Below are 19,449 nucleotides of genomic sequence, written 5' to 3'. Positions count from 1 at the left end.
AACACACGGAGGGCGCCTGCTTCTCTGATTTGTCCGTTTTAAATGAATAACAGTTTTTATTGATTGATTTTAGAGAAAGAGGAAAGGGGAGAGAGAGAGATTGATTTTTGTTGTTCCACTCATTTGTGCATTCTCTGGTTGATTCTCGCATGTGCCCTGACCCGGGATCTAACCCGCTACCTTGGCTGATAGGGAGGATGCTGTAGCCAACTGAGCTACCTGGTGAGGGCCAATAACATTTAAACAAACAAAAATGCTGAGTGTACGGGCCACAAAATATAAGATTTGTTTCCTTTGCCTCATCCTCTGGAAGAAACATAACAGCCTTAAGGGGGTGTGTCCTCATAATCCAATGAGGTAGGTGCTGTTTTTCTCTCTGTTCCACAGATGAGGAAGCAGGGGCTCCGGGAGGTGAGGTCACCTGCCAAAGATGACAAGGCCTGTGAGGGCAGAGCTCGGCTTAAATCAGACAAAGGCCTAGCTAAGTGCAAAGCCGGTACAGCTTTAACAGCCTCTCTTCCCACCCCTGGAGTTGTTCGTCTGTTTTCCTACAGGGGAGTGGTTTCCCCGAGAATAGAAATGATGTCTGGTCCATCTCTATCCCTTTGCAGCGCCCTCCTTTGTCACTCAAAACATGGGGACACTTGGGGCCAGAGTGCGGCATGTTTAGGGTTCTAGCAGTAGAACCTGGGGGGGTGTGCGCCCTGAACCCCGGGTACCAGCCCTGCTCCCCCTGTGCCTGCAGACTGGACATAGTGGGGGCTTGCTGCGTGCAGTTTCTGGACAAGCTGCCTCAGCCTCCCACAGCCTCCCACTCCCAGACACCCAGGCCGGGGCCGCCTCCCTCCGCACCCAGGTGCCTTTGTCCCTCCTTCCTTCCCCTCCCTCCTTCCCTGGGCTCCACAGGTGATAAGCGTTGCCTGCGGACAGCAGAGCGTTAGAGCAGAAAGGGTGATGGAGTCCGCTCCTTGGCTCTCCCCACTCCGCACCCCCTGGTCCTGGCCCTGGGCAACAGCAGCCCCTAATTGTTACACTCCGCGATGATTGTGAAGTCAGCTCATTGCACCCGCATCCCAACTAAACTAAGGGTGGGTCTGCTGCCTCCAGTTTCTCTCTGCTTCCTGTCTGCTTGGTTGCCCTGCATGGTGACCGCTGCAGTCCCAAACAAACTAGATGGCATCAGAGGTGTTCTGTAAAGTGGGAGATGGGGAGGAGGCCATGATGAAAAAGGAAACCCTCAATATTTTGAATCCAATGTCGGAGCCCTTTCCCAACCCCAAGTCTATGAACAGGACGGTGGCCACCAAAGGATTCCCACTCTCCTCAAGGGGCAGTCTGGTTAACTTCACGGAGGAAGATATCAATCTACCGTAAGACACAAGTCTGGTCCTTTCCTCCTTTCTAAGCCTGGAGCTGGGGGGTGGGCAGGGGCTTGAGGAAGAGGTACTTCCTAGACCTGTCACACCTGGGCCTTGGACTTCCTGGGAAGGGCATGTGGGCAGGTTGCATCATGGGTTCCTGACCTCGAATCAGTTCTTGGAGGCATGTAGGCCTCCCACTGCAGGAAGCCTTCCAGGGTTAGTCAGAGATTTTTTTTTTTTAATTTTATTGTTGTTCAAGTAGAGAGTTTTCTGCCTTTTCCCCTCACCTCTCCCCCCATCCCAGCCATCCCCACCTCCCTCCCCTGATTCCACCCCTCTTGGTTTTGTCTGTGTGTCCTTTATAGTTGTTCTGAGATTTGTTGACTGTACATGCCTAGTGTAGTTAGGGTCCTCAGCCCCTCCTCCAGGCCCCCCTGCCCCCTTTCTCTCCCCCACGGCTCCTCTCTCAATCCCTTTTGGTCCCCCTTCCTGTGTCCCCCCAGTAGCCTGTCTGAGTTCAGGCCGAAGCTTACTGCTCCTCCTCAGTGATTCTGAGTTCCCTTTACTTCAGTCCACAAAACTCTTGGAGCTCCTGCAGGTGCTGGCCCAGGGTTAAGTTCTGGAATGTACAGCTGAAAAGCACAGTCTTTGCCTTCAAGTAGCTCCCCGCCTGGTGTGTGTGTCAAGAATCAAGAATAATACGGCGTGGTCTGTGCTATGATAGGACACCTTGAGAAAATGGAAGAGGCTTAGTATAGCTTGGGAGTGGGTGCAGTTAGGGGAGGCTTCTTGGAGGAGGTGATATGTGAGCTGAATGTCCTAGGGATGGAAGGAGTGAGCCAGTGAAGGGGGGTGGTTGGTGTAGGCTGAAGGAATTATCTGCAAGGCACTTTCATGGTGTGTGACTTTCACAGTCATAACGGCCCTGTAATTACTTTAATGCTGTCACTCTCCTGAAATTCTTAAGACTTTTTGAAGGGGACCCACAAACTACCGTATTTTGCCATGTATAATGCGCACCCACATTTTGGGCCCCAACTTTCACGAAAAAAAAGTCTTTCGTTTTAATTTTTAATTCAATTATTTATTTATATACTTGTTTTTTGTATTATAAAGGAATTTTAGCATTTATATTTGAACATATGGATATCGTTATTGCTTTCTAGAGTTACACTTTAAAAAATGATTTAATGATTTTAATGATTAAATCATTTTATATATTTATTTTTAGAGAGAGGGGAAGTGAGGGAGAAAGAGAGGGAGAGAAACATCAATGTGTGGTTACTTCTCGTGTGCCCCAACTGAGGACCTGGCCCACAACCCGGGCATGTGCCCTGACTGGGAATCGAACCGGCGACCCTTTGGTTTGCAGGCCTGTGCTCAATCCACTGAGCCACACCAGCCAAGGCAAAATTCTAAATAATTTTTGAAGGGGACCCACAAACTATGTCACTGGTCCTAATTATATGAAAGGGATATAGTATCCACTTCCTAAGGGACCTGCAAGTGGCAGGTATGGCTGACGTGATAAATGCTTACAGGAAACTTCATGCTATACTGGGAAAGTCTAGGATTGTGAGTCCAAGTTCTACCACTTAGCTATACGGCTGTAGACAAGTTAATTAAGATCAGTTCCTCATTTGGAAATGTGGGCTAACGCCCATCCAGCAGGACTACTGTCAACCTCAGAAGAGAATGTGTCCAGCATATAGCTGGTGCCTAGCTGCCTTCCACACCCACTTCAGCGCTGGTGTTTTGAAAAAGTAAATCTACAGCAGAGATTCATCAGGACAACTTGAAGTATGAATGGCATCAGTACTCTTCAGCCTACAAATGACCTTGGTGGGGGGGTCATCTATTCTAAATCTCCATCAATGGCTGGCATTGGAGGCTTGGGCTGATCAGGATTTCTTAGGAGGAGGTCAATGGGGCTGGAGCTCAGGGAGGAAAAAGTGGGCCCATCCACCAACCATGAAGCCGGAGGCTGCCCTGGAGTAAGGGATTCAGGGGTGTGTGTGGGTTGCTGGACTTGGCCAGAGCAGCTGAGGGAGATGGGGTAGGAGGCAGAGGGGCAGAGCCAGAAAGCACCAGGGACAGATGGGAGCTGCATAGCATGGGCCAGGCCCCAGGCCCCAGGCCCCGGTGATCTGGGTTCCAGTTCCAACTCTGCTGTCAACTCACTGTGTGACCTTGGCCGCTCTCTGCAGACAGGTGCTTGTCAAACTGTGGGCTGTCACCCACGAATGGGTCAGAAACTCCTTCTAGTGGGTGGGGACCAGCATCATAAAAACGAAATTAGACACAGTACAAAATCCCAGAGCGCATCACACACAGAGTAAGTGCTGGCTTGTGCAGTGAGTTTCGGCTTGATGTGTGTGCGTGGGTGCGCCAGGTTGCCGTGGAATACGTATGTACTTACTTCGGGTCATGGTAAAAAAAGATCTGAAAGCCAATTTGGGGGGGGGTCCACACTTCATCGGTAAAAAATTTTAAGAGCCAGGAAACATGTGCAAGGTTTTTCTTTGTAACAGCAAATAATTAGCAACCACACAGACACCCCTGAAATGAAAACCCAAACAACAGTAAAATGACTAAGCCAGAGGTATGTGTGTGATACAGACGGACTGAAAAAACAGTGTTGCATGAAAAAGCCAACTGCCCACAGGTAGGTGCTGAACGACACTACGTAAAGTTTAAAAATAGGCAAAGTAGGTCTTGCTTAGGGGTAACATACACATGGGACAGACCTGACGAGACTCAAGGAATAACAAACACAGAATTTTAAGTGGGCCGTGCTGGCTGTCTGAGCGAGAGGGGTGAGGCGGGGGAAGGACGTGTCCAGGGGCTTCAGTGATACGGAGGAGGCTTTCGTTCTGACTCTGGATGATGGTTAAATAAAAGCTTCATATGTCATGCTTGATATCTTCGGATAGGTCTAAAATCGTTCGTGACTTAAAAAAATTAGAATGGAAGAAAAAAGTTCTTGAGCAATTCATCCCAATATACGTACAATTATCTCTTAATTTTACGTGCTTTATAAATGAATATTGTTCAATGTTATAAATTCTAAGTAAATAAGTTAGTAATTACATTAAATAGTAAATAGTGAAGCCCTGGCTGCTGTGGCTCAGTGGATTGAGCGCCAGCCTGAGGACCAAAGGATGGCTGGTTTGATTCCCAGTCAGGGCACATGCCTGGGTTGCAGGCCAGGTCCCCAGTTGGAGCACGCAAGAGGGAACCAAATGATGTTTCTCTCCCTCTCTCTCTCCCTCCCCCTCTCTAAAAATAAATAAAATCTTTAAAAACAAATAAATATTAAATAGTGCATACATATTAGAAAAGCTTATTTTTCTTTTAAACATTTTTCCACCCTCCAGTAGGTCACTGGGGTCATTCCCTGGGGCATTTGTGCCCCACTGTAGAGGGAGGACTTAGTTTTAGCAGTGTTTCTCAAATTTTGGTTCTCAGAACACCTGCATCAGAATCACCTGAGGACCCTAGGAACTTTAGCAGCCTCCCCAGTCCCACCCCAGCTGGGGACAGGGTACCAGGAATCTGCATTTCCCACTAATACGTGCCCTGGGGGTGGAGGCATTGCTGCACAGCAGTGAGGATGTTCTGAGCTGTTGTGAAGCAGCTGGGGACCCGCGTGAGTCAGGCCCAATGCCTGGCCTCCCGAAGCTTCCGGGCTGCGTGGGCTGGCTGGCGTGACCCGCTCCTGCATCGGGCTCACCGGTCCCCCCTCGCACTCCAGGAGGCCAATGCCACAGGAGGAGTCCGAATGCAGCTCCGACGACACCAGCATCTCCCCCGTCTCGTCCACCTTGTTGAACCCCATCAAACTGGCCGTGACCCAGCCCAACAGCAGCTTCTTTGCAGGGCTGCTGGAGGGCGAGCTGAACAAACTCAGCACCTCCCCGGCGGCCAATACAGAAAAGGAGGACCTGGCCCTCTGCCTCCACCAATCTAAGTCCCAAATAGCTCCTGGGAGCCTGCTGGACCTTGACAAACCTGAGCTGGACACAGACACCTCCTCGACGTCCTCGAAGTCCTCCGTGGTCACGGACGTGCCAGAGGCGCCCTTCATCTGCGAACACACAGTCAGCGACTACACGGCCGTGGTGCGTTCTTTCTCCCTCATGCACCTGCCAGAGGCTGACTGGCCACCCCCAGGGCGCCAGGCACTGAGTGAGCTCCGTGGGGAGTGTGAAGGTGCCTACCACCTACACACATCCTGACCTCAAGTTCATGGGTTAGGAGAGAGGGCATGTGTATAAGAAACTCCAGTGCAAGCTGCAGAGGGCTCGTTGCTGTAGGGAGAGTGCAGATAAAGTGCCACCAGGAAGTCAGAGGGAGGGAAACATTACTTCCGGGTGCAGGGATTAGTTTGGTGGCTCTTGGTACCATCTGGGCTGGGGCATAGAGGTCAGATTTAAATATCGGGAGACAGGTTGTTGGGGAGGGTATTCCCTGGAGGGGCTGATACCAGCAAAAGCACGTAGGTGGGGAAGTGGGGGAGGAAACACCCAGGCCCCAACCCAGGGTTTTCAGGCACTAGGGTCTTTGTAGATATGATCATCTTTAAAAAAAAAAAAAAAGATGCCTGGCCCCCATCTCTGGAGGTTCTGATTCAATAGGTCTGGGGGATGGGGCCTGAGAATTTGTAATACAAATTCCCAGGTGGTGCTGATGGTCGCGGACCACGTGTTGAGGAGCCCTGTCCTGGAGTGATGTTAGGGGAGCAGAGGGGGAAGTTCGTCTGGGGTGGTTTTCCGGAAGCCCTCCCATGGTAGGCTACTTTTACGGATTTTTCTGGAAGCAGTAGGGAACAGCTTTTTGCAGAGCTTTTTATCTGGTGATGGACGCAATGTGAGCTGAGCATTAGGAGGATGAATCTGGAAGCCCGATTGTTGGAAGGCCTGGGGCCCCGTTTCTCCCCAGTCCACCAGCACTGTCGGCATTGGATGGTTACCTGTGAGAAATTTAAATTTTTGTTCCCCCTCTCACCCCAGCCCCAACTGAGGCCTATGGCATCAGAAACTGGCAGGGCAGGGGCCAGCAACCTGTGTTTTAATGAGTCCCCTGGGGTATTCTGGTGCACACCAGTTTGAGAACAGTTCGCGGTGCGTGGGGCTGGAGAGAGGAGGCAGCCTGCCGGGAATCTGCAGTGTTATTAAAGCTCCCTCGGATCTGTGGTCAGGCTCGCTCGGTGACCCCGTTGTAGCAGGCCGGCCCTGGAGCTGTTGGTTTGATCCCGGACTGTCACTTAATTGCTATGTGACCGTGGGCCAGCCACTTACCCTCTCTGAACCTTTAACCCCACCGGCAATGAGAGAGGCGGGCAAGATAATTTCCCAGATTCCTCTCCACTGACATGGTCTGGAACAGCGATTTTCAACTGGTGTGCTGCAAGAATTTTTAGAACACAAGTGCTGTGGCACAACCAGTTGGCTATTTACTATCAAGTATTGCATGTTTTAAAAACTCTCGCGATACACCGGCTGAAAATCACTGGTCTGGAGGAAACGGAATGAAGGCCCCCTGCGCGGTGCGTGGGGCTGGGCAGGAGGACCAGCACATGCAGCAGGCTGGTAGCTCCACATCCGGTTGGAGTACCTCACACCTCCCATCAGACCTGCCTCAGCTCCAGCAGGGACTGGGACGGCAGTGGGGGTGGGTGGGGGACGAGGAGTAGGGGGCAGGGGGTGGAAGTGGGCATTCCCACCCATGTGGGGTGGGGATGGGGGCCAGGGCGAGGGGAGGACAGGCTGGGCCAGGTCTGAGGAAGCCTCCGGGGCTCTCTTCTCCCAGATTTCCTGGACCTACGCCCTGAGCAAGCAGCCAGTCAGTTTCTACCAGGTCCTGTTGCAGGAGGTAGTCAAGAAGGACAATGGCCTGAAGACGAAGATTCGCCCGTGGATCTTCCACAAGATCTTGGGCACCACCGTCAAGCTGATGGAGCTGAAGCCCAACACGAGTTACTGCCTCATCGTCCGAGCCGCCAACACGGCGGGGGTGGGGAAGTGGTGCAAGCCCTACAAAGTGAGCCCCGGGGGAAAGGCGCCCAAGGGACCGGGGAGAGAGGTCTGCTCCGGGGCTTTGGAGGTTGGGGCCACCCCTACCCCCACAACTCGTCTCCCTGCTTGCTTTCCTTCCACCCACGCAAATACACATCAATTGCAGGCGGCTCTCTCCTGGGAGGTTTAAGGACTAAGCCACTCTGGCGCCCACTGGGAATGCAAAGTAATTCGCTCATCAGCATCACTATAATGTTCACCTTCCAACTCAGTACCAATGATTGTGAATGGCTCAGGAAGTCCAGGGCATTGACGGAAACGGAAGGGGCCGAAGGGGAACAAAGAAGGGAGCAGCCTGGGGGTAGGTAGGGGCACAGGGTGGGGGAAAGGCTTGAGTCCACAGCCCTGTGGTTGGAAACATCACAGGTTTGAGCCATACCTCTTTACACCTGCTTCTGGTGTTGACAGGTAGGTTGGCCAGGCCACAGAGCTAAGATCCCATTTAGCAAACAAACCAGCGGCGGCAACACAGAGGTCAGGCCTGGGAAGGAAGTCCGAGGGGTTTTCTCTTGTGATTTCAGTTTGCAACCGTTGCCAATGACCTGAGCAGCTTCCCTGAGAACAATCCCATCCAGGTCACAGTGCGTCGCAAGGAGCCCCAGCGGAGGACAGTGGCCATCAGGCCAGATGAGATGCGGTGGCTGGAAGACCTGGAACACGTACTTCCTTACTGAGGAGGAGGGTCCAGGACCCTGCAGGCCAGGTCAGCCACTGCCCACAGCTGCTGGGCACCCCCTCCCCAGATCTGGGCTAGGTCCAGGTCCCTCATTAAAGAACTACAGGTCGCTCAGCACCCCTACATCCTGCTTCATGCTGTGCACAGCCTCCTCTGGGCTGCTGGTGTCCACCTTCCCAACTCCTGCCAGAACCAAGAGTCCAGGTGGGCGGGGAGGATGGAGGGGCAACGAGATGCCCCACTACCTACTGTCTGGCTCTGCCCGCATCGTCCTCTTTCTTCCCCCTGGGAGGAAGAGATGGGTACTCAGACTGAACACACATACCAGGAGAACCAGCAACGTGGGGCAGAGGTGGTGGTGGGCCCCCACACCCTGTCAGCAGCAGACTTGAGCTCTGGTGGGATGTGGCGCAAATTACACAAACTTTGGGGCATCTATTCAATTTTGGCTCTTGGATGTGAGGGCACAAACCATTTAAGCTTCCTGGGCTGTTTCGTCATCAAAAATATGGGGACGTGAGACCATTCCGGGCATGGCTGTCGAGTTACCGTGAGGGTCATGGAAAAAGTGCCCGCAGACAGCGGCTCAGCAACTGCCGCCTCCTTCTGCCCTGCTGCTGCATCACCACAGAGGTGCAGGGTGGAAGCCGAGGGCCGCAGCCCAGGGACCTGTGAAATTGAAAAGCAAGGATGGGGGTGGGGGAGGGTGTTCCGCAAGACTGGAAATGCTGTGGCCCTGAGCAGTCCATACAAGTGAGGTTTGGAAGTTCAACCTGGCCCTGGCCGGCTAGCTGAGTTTGTTAGAGCATCATCCTGATACACCAAGGTTCTGGGTTCAATCCCCGGTCAGGGCACATACAAGCAACCAATGAATGCATAAATAAGTGAAACAAATCAATGCTCTTCTCTAAACCAGGGGTGTAGATCTTTTCCTCTAAAATTAAAAAAAACACCCAATCTGAGTCATCTGCCTTAGCACTGGAAGAGGAGAAAGTGCAGGCAGGATGCATGGAGGGCAAGATCTTGGTGGGGTGTCTTTTCACGACGTGAAGTCCTCAGGGGACAGAGAACCACCCTCCAGAACCACACCACGCCTAGAGCTCTCACCCCTGCATGCCTCATTGAGTCGTCCAGGGCAGCCACCGCCTTCCTGTGTGAATCCTGAGGGCCTGGCTCTGAGCCCGAGGCACCGCAAGGCCTCGAGAAGTGCGCTGGGCGGGGGCTGAGGAAGGCACCCAGCAGCACTTCCTGTGCCGATGACAGTGCTGTCTGATACCACGAGTGGCCTGGAGCCAGCGTGACTGAGGACAGCGTGACTGAAGACAGCTCTTCTAACTGCGTGGAGCACTAGTTAACGCAACAGCCATACCAGACAGCACAGCCTCACACTGTCCTCTGGTCCGGCTCCGATGACAGGGCTTCCGCCAGCCTCCCCTGCCGCAGCTGGCCTCCCTCTCGCAGGCGCAGAGTGGAGAGAGGCCAGGCGCCTTCCTGGCCTGTGTGGTTTGGGGTAGCCCAGCACACAGGGGGCTGAACAAAGGACTTGGCACAGACCTTGGCTGAGCCCGGATTCTAGACAAGGGATTATCACCCAGACACACAAAATATAAGTTATTTATTTGGTCACAGAATCTGAGGTCTGCCTCTGAATGGGGCTGACATCAGAGAAAGGAGGCAGGTCACTGCCTGGCCTCCTGCCAACCCTGAGGGCACCAGGAAGACCCAGAGTGACGGCCAAGGGCAGAGCTCTGTAGTAGCCTCCTGTGACCTGTGATCTCCGGCGCTGGTGGGGAGCCCCCTGGGGTCCGTGCAAGGCCAAGGCCAGCAGGCCACACCTGTTCTCCGGGTTACCACCTGGCTGCTGGGCTGTCAGGCAGGCAGCTGCCACAGGCCGGGTCCAGCTGGGGGTCAGAGTGCTGTGGGGCTTCTCATCTCCTCCATCTGTGCGGAAGGGGAGGGGACAGGATGGGGGTCCACCACAGGAAAGGGAGGCTGCCATGTGATCCCAGGGGCCCCCTATGGGCCTGTGGTTTCCCTCAGCCAATCAGAGCCTGGCTACTGCCTCACTTAGTGAGGCACCCACTGACCACCCACTGCCTGCCTCACCCGGGCCCCCTGGGGAGGCCGCCAGGGCTGTCCCATGACAGACAGTGACAACCTATACAAGTACACAGTGCCTCGGGGTCCAAGGTGTGTTTGCCTCCTAGCTTTGATCCTCCTGTCTACTGAATGCAATAACCCCCGAGACAGGTTAAACGAGCTGTCCCAGACGGCACAGTGAAGGCAGACCCAGATTTGAACTAGGCCTGAGGACCCCCCCAGTGCAGTGATAACAGAGAACTCCCGCCTGGCACTGGAGCGACCCTGGGCCCACCCTTGGCAGAGGGGCCTCAGCCCTGGGTGGGGCTCCCACAGGGCCTGCCATTCCCACAGCCCTCCCACTGCCCGCTGAGAACCTGGCTCCACACCCCCTCGGGAGAGTCTGGGGCCTGGTGAGACCCCCAAATTCGACACCATAAGGTGAAGTCACAATGAGCGACCCCCGCAAGGGCAGCAGAGCTGAGCACACCAACCATCACGTCCCCCAGACTCACATCCGGAGGCACTTGTCCTTCCCACCGCTTGCCACTCGCTGGCCATCTGGGCTCCAGTCAACAGCATATACCTAAACCAGGAGGAGGCAGCAGAGAGGAGGTGAGGCAAGGAGGGAGGTGAAGGAGAAGGGCCTGGCTTCAGCCCCACACCCACCCCCAGCCCACAGGTGGCGACCATACCTCATCCGCGTGGCCTGGCAAGTCAGTGTTCAGCTTCTGGGCCTTCGTGTCCCACACCTTCAATGTGCTGTCACTGCTGCCGCTGACCAGGAGCCGGCTGTCGGCTGACCACGCAATCTGGTACACGGCAGCCACGTGGCCACGCAGGGAAGCCAGGTACCTGGGCCAAGGAAGGAGGTAACGATGAAGACCTTCAAACACATCTGAAGGGTCCTCTCTGTGCCCACAGCAGTGGTCTCCCACCCTGGCTGCAGGGTAGAATCACCTGGGAAGTTGTACAGAATCCCCCTGCCCGGCCCACCCCAGGACAATTTAGTCGTTACTGCCCAGTATGCATCTGTAAAACTTCTCCACGTGAGTTGCTTCTAGGGTGCCTCTTGCCAGGACTCCATGCTGACTCTGCTGTGAGTGCCTTAGAATCCAACGCAGATGTCTGCTTGGCCCATCTGCCTGACATCCCCCCAATAGGAAGTTGCTTGCCGACAGGTGGCACGCAGTAGCACGTGGCCAGACCACCTGATCCAGACTAGCTGTGTCTACTGGGACAAGTCATCAGGCATCTCTGACACACAGACGTCTGACCTTAGAAAGAAACTGAATGGGCACACAGGTGCCAGGGCTGCCCTTGCTCCTCCTCGCCTTTGCCTCCCCTCCAACCTAATTAACGCCGAGGGCACTGTGCCTCATCACACCAGGGCTTCCTGGGCTGAATGACGAGCAGAATCACCTGGCGATCTTATTAAACTGCAGGTCATCAATAAATCGACAAACAACAAGCATCGGCGAGGATGTGGAGAAGTGGGAACCGTCGGGCGATGCCGGTGGGAATGCAAACTGGTGCAGCCACCGTGAAAGACGCTATGGGCACTCCGCAAAACACCAAATATAAAACTACCATGTGACCCAGCATTTCCGCTTCTGGGTATTTACCCGAACGGATCCAAAGCACAAATTCAAGAAGATAATATGCATCTCCGTGTTCACCGCAGCATTATTTACAGTAGCCAAAATACGGAAGTAACCGAAGTGACAGGTGAACAAAGAAAATGTGGCCCAAGCACGCAATGGAGTGTCCCTCAGCCACACCAAAGAACGAGATCTTGCCAGGTGTGACAACGTGGATGGACCTAGAGGGCATTACGCTAGGTGAACTGAAGTCAGACAGAGAAAGACAAATACCCTATGATTTCACTCATATGTGGAGTCGAAAAGTCAAAGCGAATGAACAAACGCAGTAAAAACAAACTCCTGGACACAGAGAACAGAGTGATGGTGGCCAAACTGAAGCAGGGTCGGCGGGAAGGGTGAAAGGTGAAGGGAGTAAGAGGCACAAACGGGCAGTCACAAAGCCGTGCGGGGAGGTCAAGTTCAGCAATGGGCACAGAGCCAGCGACACTGTAATAACACGAACGGTGTCTGCTGGGCACTAGACTCCCTGGGGCGATCACTCTGCAAGGCGTCTAAATGTTAGTCACTCTGCTGTACGCCTGAAACTAGTACTGCACGTCACCTATAATTGGAAAATAAGTTAATTAAAAAAAATTCCCAAGTGCAGATTCTGATCCATAAACTCTGGGTGGGTCCCGGGGTTCTGATTTCTATCAAACCCCCAGATGCTGCTGCCCATCTGCGGACCACGCTTTCAGGAAGGCCAGCGTTAAGATCGCCTCCCCTTACATGCGAGATGAACTAGCGTTCCCAGGGCCCACTCAGTGCTGCTGCTAAATATGCCATCTCGCCCCGGCTGCTGTGGCCCAGTGGATTGAGCGCAGGCTGTGAACCAAAGGGCTGCTGGTTGGATTCCCAGTCAGGGCACGTGCCTGGGTTGCAGGCCAGGTCCCCAGCAGAGGGCATGCAAGAGGCAACCACACCTTGATGTTTCTCTCCCTCTCTTTCTCCTTTTCTTCCCCACTGTCTAAAAATAAAATAAAATCTTTAAAATAAATAAATAAATATACCACCTCATTCAAACCTTGTAACAGAGCTGAAAGGTCAAGGTTTCTTATTACAGAAGAGGAAACAGAGACTCAGAAAATCCTAACACTTGCCAAGGCCACACAGCTAGGAAGTGGCAGAGCCACGCTCCTTCCAGAGCAACAGTGGCCTCCTCCTCCCTCCCCATGCCCCCCACGCCCCACTCACTTGCCCGTCCTGCCATCCCACAGCTTGATGGACTTGTCGAAGGAGGCACTGGCGACCACGCGGGAGTCTGGGGAGAAGAGCACCTGGTTGATGAGGGCCTGGTGTCCCGTCATCCGTGCAAGGGGCTTCTTGTCCTCTGCTGGGGACCACAGGAACAAGGTGAAGTCGTCCGAGCCAGACACCAGCCTCTCTGGGCCCTGGCCCTAGGGGAGGCAGAGACCACACACTCTGTTGGATACGGTCTCGGGCGGGAGAATCTGGCCTCGGCGGCAAACACGCTGATCACTCAACACCAGCGATGAGGCCTGGGACAGCCACTAACTCACATGAGTTACTTCCCCCTCAAGGAAACCAAACCGCGTGAACACAGGACAATTTCTAAGATGAGGTATCACATGGAAAAGCAAGGGCCAGGATGGTGTGTTACGAAGGGGAAGGATTTCCACCTGGGTTTGTGCTGCTTAATGACGGGATACGTTCTGAGAAACGCGTCATCTGGCGATTGTGCCGCTGCGTGAATGTCACAGGGAGCACTCCCAACCTAGGGGGCACAGCCTCCTACACGGCTAGGTTGTGTGGCACGGCCTATCGCTCCTGGGTGACAAGCCTGCACGGCGCGTTACCGCACAGAACCGCCCGGGAGTAAATCAAGCCCGCAAGAAAACAATGCAGAAACACAGCAGACGCGGCACACTGCTCACAGCAGCTTTCTGCGAGTAAGAAGAGCGTGCTCCAGTAACAATAACGCCTCCCGACAGGGCGTCAAGCCGGCTACGTCCCCAGTCAACAGGAATTTCTCACTATCGTCTTATGGGCCACTGGAGTGTGTGTGGTCCATCGCTGACCGAATCGTCACCACGCAGCACATGACCGCACTGTACACAGTGCACGCACACACAGGCCCGTGGACACATGAGAAGGAGAAACGACACTCGTGGTGTTTCCTGGATGCTTCCGGAGGGAACGAGCGAACGTGCGCCGGAGACGAGAGGTTATCCACCACCCACCCTTTGTGCTCTTCGAAACACAGATCGTGTGTGTGCTACTTAACATTAAAGAGAGGTGCCTTGGGCACGAAGTATAGAGAAGCAACGGAAAACAAAATGGAATACAGTGATCCCGGCACATTAAGATCTTAGAAGAGTAAAAACCAGGGTTTGCAAGAACACCTTTCCAGAGAAGGTGCTTTCTGAGGTGGGCTGGAGGCCGGGGGGAGAGCATCCGCAGTGCCGCGGGGACTATGGGGGGAGTGCAGGGCGGGACCTGCCTGCATACTCACCCGCACCAGGCTGTACCGGCTCAGGGCCCTCTCCTTTAGCTCCTGCACTGCGGCCACGCACCCAGCGGGGAGAGAAGGAGATGAGGAGCAAGGCTGATCAGAACATCCGACACAAAGGGCAAACACCCCCGGCCGATGGCTGACTCTCATGCACTAAGCTAGAGAACTGGCTCTTTACCAAGCAGCTCCCTCCCTCCCCTCCTTCTCCCGTTCACTCACAGGACCCCTGGACGTCTTGGGGGTTCACTGAGGCCTCCGCTGGCTCAAAGGCCCCCGTGCGCAGGGCATAGTCCGTGCTGAGGGCCATGGTGTTCACCCAGTGGCCGTGGCCCTGCAGAGTCCGGCACAGCACGCCCTAGGGAAGAAGGAGGTGGGTTGGACACACATACCACTCCCAACTCTGGGGAACCCGCACCCCGAGACGAGCCCCAGGAGACTCAGAACCAGGACCCTCATTCACTGTGATCTTAATCACACCACCCGTGTGGCCTCACGTCTCCCCTCGTTTGTAAAAAGGGGGCACAAGCTCAGAGCGATGTCTCTGAAAATATGTTTCCTGGAAGGAAGTACATGAGAATACCAAGGCTCCGGTCAGGCGAGTCTGGGAAATGGCAGGTTCAGTGAAGAAAGCTAAAGAGGCTGCCTGCAGCAGGAACTCCCAGAGCCTTCCAATGCCAATGGACACCAGAGCCTCCCCACAGTGCAGCACCCCCGTCCCCCACGTGCCTCCCCAGCCTGGCTCCCGGAAACACCTGTGTCCCCAGACCGGCTTCCCGACGCCCCCAGCTCTTACGTCGTGAGCCCTCCAGACTCTGAGGGTGCGGTCCTGAGAGGCAGAGTAGAGCAGCCCGTCTCCTCCCCACCGAAGACAGGTGACCGACTGGGTGTGCCCCGTGAGGATGCGCTCACAGCGGCCCAAGGTTGTGTCCCAGACCCGCACACTGCCATCCTTGGAGCTGCTGGCCACATACCGGCACTCAGGGTTGCTGGAGGGAGGGGAAAGGAGATGTGACCTCGCTTCTGACCTGGCAATGCCTGCCTTCCCATGGCACCCCCCATTGCCACTTCAGGAGTCGGGAACAGTGTCTAGATAGCGTCCTGACCTCAAGATCCAGCTGCGTCCCCAGGCGGCTCTCAGGCCTTGTGATGAACAGCGCCCCGACCCCCAGCAGCAACGCAGGTGCAGAAGACCTTCCCCGCTTCCTGCCTCACGGTCGCTGTCAGATGGCCCACCTCGCCCCCTCTGCATTAAGTGGAGTGAGGGACAGCTCTGAACCCCTTGTTCCTCGTCACCCCAGCTGTCAGTGTCTCTTACATGTGGAGGGGCTCCCAGCTCAGGCCTGTGATCCACTTGCTGTGGCCGGTGAGGGTCCTGCCCACCTGCTTCCCTGTGCTTGGGTCCCACAGGAGAATCTGAAAGACACACATTCACAGAAGAACCCTCCCCAACCTCCCCTGCCCCGCCCACCCTCCCTGAAGACCCAGAACCTGGTTCTGACCCAGCTCCACGAAGGTAACCCCGGAGTCCCTGTCCAGTTACCCTGACCACCACCTACCTGGCCATTCTTGCAGCCTGAAGCCAGCTTCTTGCCGTCTGGGGACCAGGATATGCTAAGGACCCAGTGTCTGTGTCCTAAGAAAGGAGGGGAGGGAGAAAGGAGGAACGTCTGTTTTTAGCCCCGATTCCTGGTAGGGCCTGGCACCCAGCGAGCAGTCCTAAACCAGCTGCCGAATAAATGAACAATCGAACAAAAGAAGAGATGAGGCTTCCGGGGCAGCGGGAGCACGCACCCCACGTGCTAAAGCCACGTATCCTGCCACACAGCTGGCACTGCCTCTTTCTAATAATCCCTCACATGGCACCAAGTGTTTTCTGTCACTCCCTGAAATCTCACAACAGCTCTAAGGTAAGAAGCCAAGCGAGAATTATCGCCCCCATTTTCCAGAACAGAAAGCAGAAGCTTAGAAAGGGAGTAGGCACCCCCCCCCCACACACACACAAGGTCCTTGCCCAGATACTGCGTGGCCCCCAGTCCAGGCCCCAGCACCACCTAGGAACTCCAAAAGCAAATCCTCGGTCCACACCCCAGACCTAAAGCCACAAAAACTCTGGGAGTGGGGCCCCGCAGCCTGGAGTTTAACAAGCCCCCCCCAAGTGATTCTGATGCACTATGGCAGAGGCTGGATGTCAGCCAGGTTCTCCTTGCTACTAGCCAGTCAGTCCCTTCCCACAACCCCACGCTCACGCTTCGGTCTGGCCTGCTTGGTTATAAGTGGCTGGCTAGGCTCACGAGGACGGCCCCTGCCTAGGAACAGGCAGTCAGTACATGGATGTGAAGGAGTGGGAGTCTGCTCCGGGCCTCCTCAGGAATTAAAGGGCTGAGTGAACTCCCCATCCACCATTAAGACTCCCTAAATGGCCGGCCGCATACTGACCCTGGCATGTGAAATGCGGTGTCTCCGTGCTGAGGTCCCAGAAGCGCACAGTGGTGTCTCCAGAGCCACTGGCCAGGTACCTGTGGAGGAAGAGATGCTGCCTGACCCCTGCAGTGGGGATAGGGCTCACCCCGAAACACTGCCTGTGTCTGCTGTCTTTCAACTGTCTTCCGGGAATAGAATCTGGTACTGGACTTTTCTCTCTCCCCTGAACAGGAGAAGCACAGCACGGATGCGATCTGGGAGAAGACCCAGGGGGCCATTTCTCTTCTCTTCCTTCCTAAAAAGAATGGCCATAGCCGTAACCAGAGGCAAAGCTTCTCATCACCCCCAGAGGGCTGTGAGAAGCAAAGAAACCCAGTTTCTGCCACCTGGTGTGGCTCACTGGGTTGGGTGTCATCCCACAAACCGAAAGGCCACTGGTTTGACTCCTGGTCAGGGCACATGCCTGGGTTGGGGGCCAGGTCCCCTGGTTGCAGGTGTGAGAGAGGCAACCCATCGATGCTTCTCTCCCTCCTTTCCCCTTTCTCTAAATATAAATACATAAAATCTTTTTTAAAAATCCCAATTTCCCAGGTGATGAAGAAAAACTCCGAAAGGTTAAGTGCCTTGCCCAGGACACATGGCTAGAAGGGGCAGAGCTGAACTTGCAGTTCAGATCTCCCGAGATCAAGTCCAGGAAGGACTGTTGCAGGGCAGGCATCCTTGGTCTTTGTGGACTGCACCTCACTCAGGAAGTCCTTTACTTGCAACCTGAGCCAAGAGCTTGGGTCCCATGGATCATAATTTGGACCCCCACACTCCCCTCCACAATCCCGCGGCTGTCCTTACTTTCCCGTGGGGCTGAAGGCCACAGAAATGACTGCCTCGCTGTGACCCTCCAAGGAGCTGGTGCAGCGGGTCACTGCGCGGACTCTGAAGATAGCCTGTGGCTGGTAAATGATGTCGAGAACCTTCTCTGTCTCCACCACCTGCGACTCCAGTGTCCTCCCCAATGAGGAGACAATCTCAGCATCGTGGACGTAGAAAGCCAGTGGCAGGGGATCCTCCTAGAGGGCAATGGCAAAGGGCAACTCCCCCATCAAAACCTGGCCAGGGGCCACGGGCACCAGGGAAGCTCTGCCCGCTGAGCTGTGGGGAGGTCAAGCTTCCCTCTTTTCAGCCACACTGCTTGAGTTACTCGACGCCCCCCCCCACTCCCCATGGAGGTCCAAGGGCTGTAAGATGCTTACAGCACTTTAAAATCCTTCACCTGCAGCCTACCACAGCCCTAGGAGGCAGTCATTCATATTCCCACTTGATAGATGAAAAAACCCGAGGCTCTGAGCAACTAAATAATTAGCCCAACATCCTACTGCTAATGCCTACTTCAGATTCTTCAGTGTTCTTTAAAAAGAGCACCAAGTCCAGGACTAGTATAGATCATTATGCAGTGTTTTCCAAGCCACCACACCATGCTGTATAATGTGTTAAAAAGCATCCAAAAAAACTGTTTGGAAACGCAGACTCTCCGCTTCACCCCAGGGTCTGGTGTAGTTAAGTCTGGGGCGGAGCGCAAGTACCGCATTTTTAAGCACCTCCCACCCCCACAAACGACAACACTTTGAAAACAGTGGCTTGGAAGTTAAAAGAACACGGGCTTTGAGTTTCACACATTGGGTTCCAATTCCAAATCCAGTATCGACTGCGTAGCCTCGTGCGAACAACTTAATGCCTCCGGGCACACTGTAACATGGGGATAATTAATTAATCAGAGGCTGTGGCGAGGAATCATTTGACGATGCTTGTGGACCGCGATGGTCGGCGTGTAAAGCGCTCTCACAACGACGCATTTTTCTGACCCTCCCCCGAGTAAGTGGCGCTCCATGCACTCGCCCCGGGGTGTACTGCCGGCTGTCGGCGAATGGTGGGGGCCCCTTGGGTCTCCTGATCCCCGGTGGGCACCGGCCACCGCTCACCTGGGCCAGCAGCGCGTTGCATATGAGCTGCAGCTTGTCCGGGGTGATGTCCACCGGCACGTCGAACGGGGAGCCCAGCAGCTGCCCGCCCTCATCCTGGAACTGCACTAGCAGCCGCTGCACGTCGCGCGCCGCCGCCTCGTCCTGCGCCAACAAGCGCAGCAGGCGTCAGCCACACGGCTGGGACAGAAGGGTCCCCGCTTCCGCCTCCCCCCCGCACGGTGGACCCGCGGCCCCAGCGCCCTGCCGCGACACTCCCGCCCGCACTCACGCACACCCACCACCGCCGCCGCCGCCATCCCGCGTCCCCACGTGGAGGAAAACGACTCGGGGGGAGAGAGCGCCGCCTTTGTGGTCGGGTGGGGCCCCAGCCTGCGACATTGCCCTCTGGTGTTGCGGAGGGAAAGTGTCGCGCCGCGCCGGGCCTCCGGCTGAGTACCTACCTCCTGCTGGACAGCTCGCTGTCGCCACGGTGGATCTCTCCCAGTGCCTGGCGAGATGCGAACAGTCTTTTGTCTCTTCGGCCGAGGATTCTCGCCCCACTCTGTAGATGGGGAAGTCGAGGTTCTGAGCGGTTGATTTCCACCCCGAGATCACAGAAATGGCAGAAGACTAAACAGGCTCCAGGCAGCAGCGCTTTGTAGGGGATGACTTACAAAGCCAAAAGCTATTGGGTGGATGGCAGAATTGAGTCGTCTTCTTTTTTTATTTGAAAAAGTGACTTTTATTGTATTTATATTACACGT

The 19,449-nt window shown here is 54.8% G+C and overlaps 2 protein-coding genes across 4 annotated transcripts; one reads left to right on the top strand and one right to left on the bottom strand.

Annotated features, from left to right (window-relative positions):
• Positions 1 to 1,173: 1,173 nt before the first annotated feature.
• FNDC8 (fibronectin type III domain containing 8) lies at positions 1,174 to 8,112 on the top strand. Its single transcript, XM_024553833.2, has 4 exons — positions 1,174 to 1,370; positions 5,116 to 5,482; positions 7,173 to 7,403; positions 7,960 to 8,112. Exons 1-4 carry the CDS (start codon positions 1,174 to 1,176, stop codon positions 8,110 to 8,112), a joined length of 948 nt encoding a protein of 315 aa, XP_024409601.1.
• A 1,596-nt stretch (positions 8,113 to 9,708) lies between these two features.
• NLE1 (notchless homolog 1) lies at positions 9,709 to 19,023 on the bottom strand. 3 transcript variants are annotated; one of them, XM_053911953.2, is made up of 13 exons: positions 18,985 to 19,023; positions 18,704 to 18,847; positions 17,577 to 17,794; positions 16,746 to 16,825; positions 15,866 to 15,942; positions 15,625 to 15,722; positions 15,103 to 15,295; positions 14,529 to 14,664; positions 14,310 to 14,356; positions 13,031 to 13,233; positions 10,889 to 11,048; positions 10,709 to 10,779; positions 9,709 to 10,055 (listed from the first exon to the last, which is right to left on the bottom strand). In XM_053911953.2, the coding sequence occupies exons 1-13, from the start codon at positions 19,000 to 19,002 to the stop codon at positions 10,043 to 10,045; spliced, it is 1,458 nt and encodes a 485-aa protein (XP_053767928.1). In that variant the 5' UTR covers positions 19,003 to 19,023; the 3' UTR covers positions 9,709 to 10,042. The 3 variants fall into 3 exon arrangements, with proteins under 3 accessions (XP_053767928.1, XP_053767927.1, XP_053767929.1); XM_053911952.2 differs by having other exon boundaries at positions 18,979 to 19,017; XM_053911954.2 differs by lacking the exon at positions 14,310 to 14,356 and having other exon boundaries at positions 13,031 to 13,169; positions 18,979 to 19,017.
• Positions 19,024 to 19,449: the final 426 nt, after the last annotated feature.

Source organism: Desmodus rotundus, chromosome 9 (genome assembly GCF_022682495.2).
Source record: "Desmodus rotundus isolate HL8 chromosome 9, HLdesRot8A.1, whole genome shotgun sequence".
Classification (NCBI taxonomy): Eukaryota; Metazoa; Chordata; class Mammalia; order Chiroptera; family Phyllostomidae; genus Desmodus; species Desmodus rotundus.
This window is presented reverse-complemented; position numbering and strand designations above follow the sequence as displayed.

Bases quoted from the DNA above. Each gene is read 5' to 3' on its own strand.
- FNDC8 (XM_024553833.2), top strand. From the start codon at position 1,174: ATGGCATCAGAGGTGTTCTGTAAAGTGGGAGATGGGGAGGAGGCCATG. The intron at 1,371-5,115 runs GTAAGACACAAG...CTCGCACTCCAG, and splicing joins GAGGAAGATATCAATCTACC to GAGGCCAATGCCACAGGAGG. The intron at 5,483-7,172 runs GTGCGTTCTTTC...CTCTTCTCCCAG, and splicing joins TCAGCGACTACACGGCCGTG to ATTTCCTGGACCTACGCCCT.
- NLE1 (XM_053911952.2), bottom strand. From the start codon at position 19,002: ATGGCGGCGGCGGCGGTGGTGGGT. The intron at 15,943-16,745 runs GTCAGTATGCGG...CTCCTTTCTTAG, and splicing joins ACCGCATTTCACATGCCAGG to GACACAGACACTGGGTCCTT. The intron at 14,357-14,528 runs GTGAGTGAACGG...GCGTGGCCGCAG, and splicing joins CCAAGACGTCCAGGGGTCCT to TGCAGGAGCTAAAGGAGAGG.